Genomic DNA, 1,888 nt, shown 5'->3' with positions numbered 1-1,888 from the left:
ATAATTTAGTATAGAGACAGAACACACATACAATAGTGTTTAACCCTGAGGGAAGGTATCTTCTCATTTTGTAATCACACACACACACACACACACACACACACACACACAATGTACTAATTAATTTTTTATTAATGTTATACATGCTGTAAATATGTTATTTTTTTATTGTTTTTAATATTCGCAAACATAGCGTGTACTATTGTACAGTAATAAATATACATATATAACTACTATACATATATAATTACTATATAATATTATATCTTATAATTATTTCGTCGGTTTGTTTACTAAATATCGAGAGTGCTTTTCACAAGCAATGATCGAGAGTATATAAATAAACATTTATTTAATATATCTTTGGGCCAACTTGTTATCCTCTCTTTCTAATAAATGTAGAATAAATAATGTTTTCTGAAATATCACCTTATATATAAGAATACATTATCATTGTTGCAATCATCAGCTGAAGTTATTTGTAATCTTTATGCGGAAATTTTTAAAATAAACATACATATAGCGTCACCTTCAAGAAAATGATCCAAATATTTAGGTACTCTCCTCAGTGATATGGTTAATAATCGCAAATTTTTATTAATTGTCGATAATGTCATCGTTCTTCAATTATCCTCGGATAAAAAGAATTTTTCATTTTATTTTTCATCATAGTTTCTCTTTTACGCCTAATGCTGGCGCTGTGTGCATAGGCAATAAGAACAGGAAATAACAAATTTTAACCTATCAGAAACCGTAATGATGCAGCCACAATAGAAGGAATAAGGAATAACGATTCCAACCTATCAGAAATCATTTATTCCCGTGTATCCGATTTCTGATAGATTGAAATCTTTATTCTTAATTCCTTATTATACTTTATTACCTAATTATACTTTATGTGCAGTATGTGTACTGTACGAGTAAGACGGCCATGTCGGCCACCTGTTTGCAAAATGTACATTGTTTGAAACACGTTAAAAGAATAATCATTTTTTTTTTACCTATCAGTATCAGAATTTTTATTTGCCATCGTTAAAAGTGCCTTATGAAAATAATTTTAAAAAATTATAAATTTTATTAACAAATTAATATCTTTCTAAGATTATCAGTTATATTGACACATTTTATATTATTAGTGCTACCATAACTTTAAGTTACTATATTGTACAATTATTACAATGGACAAGAACAATAAATTGCAGATACTGAAAAATGCTATAAAAAGTTACCCTGATTTTCCCGAACCTGGGATCATTTTTCGGTAAATAGATAAGAAGAGTTTAAAATTAATAAAAGATCAAGGATTAATTTGATCCTATTATATATATATATATATTTTTATATATATATTATATTATATAAATTATTCATTTTCAGAGATATATTTGGCGTGATTAATAATATCACAGCATTACGAGCAATGAAAGATTTAATTATGGAACATATTTTATTTCTCGAAGTCGATTTAGTTGTAGGATTGGATTCACGTGGCTTCCTCTTCGGTCCTATAATTTCCATGGAATTGGATAAGCCTTTTTTACCCATTAGAAAAAAGGGTAAACTTCCAGGCAAAGTCATACAACAGAAGTATACATTAGAATATGGAGAAGTATGTATCCTAATTCTAAACAACATTGATTATGTATCAATTACTTTCCATATATAAATAAATTGCCTTTATTTGTACAGGCCACTTTTGAATTACAAACAGAATTTATTAATAAAGGAACTAGAGTGCTAATTGTTGATGATTTATTGGCAACTGGAGGTAAAATTAAATTATAATATAATGAATTATATATTATTTTAGAATGTATCAATGAGAGTAACATAAATAAATATTTATTATTTAAAGGTTCTATGGCTGCAGCAGTGCAATTAGTAAAAT

General features: G+C 27.1%; 1 protein-coding gene across 1 annotated transcript; it reads left to right on the top strand.

The window, feature by feature from the left end:
• Positions 1-1,112: 1,112 nt before the first annotated feature.
• Positions 1,113-1,884, top strand: LOC108685091 (adenine phosphoribosyltransferase; the record flags this gene model as incomplete). Its single annotated transcript, XM_018189730.1, has 4 exons — positions 1,113-1,261; positions 1,378-1,609; positions 1,690-1,768; positions 1,856-1,884. Coding segments are annotated over exons 1-4 (423 nt in total), but the record flags the coding sequence as incomplete, so codon positions are not given.
• Positions 1,885-1,888: the final 4 nt, after the last annotated feature.

Source organism: Atta colombica, unplaced genomic scaffold, assembly GCF_001594045.1.
Source record: "Atta colombica isolate Treedump-2 unplaced genomic scaffold, Acol1.0 scaffold146, whole genome shotgun sequence".
In the NCBI taxonomy this organism is placed as follows: domain Eukaryota; kingdom Metazoa; phylum Arthropoda; class Insecta; order Hymenoptera; family Formicidae; genus Atta; species Atta colombica.
This window is presented reverse-complemented; position numbering and strand designations above follow the sequence as displayed.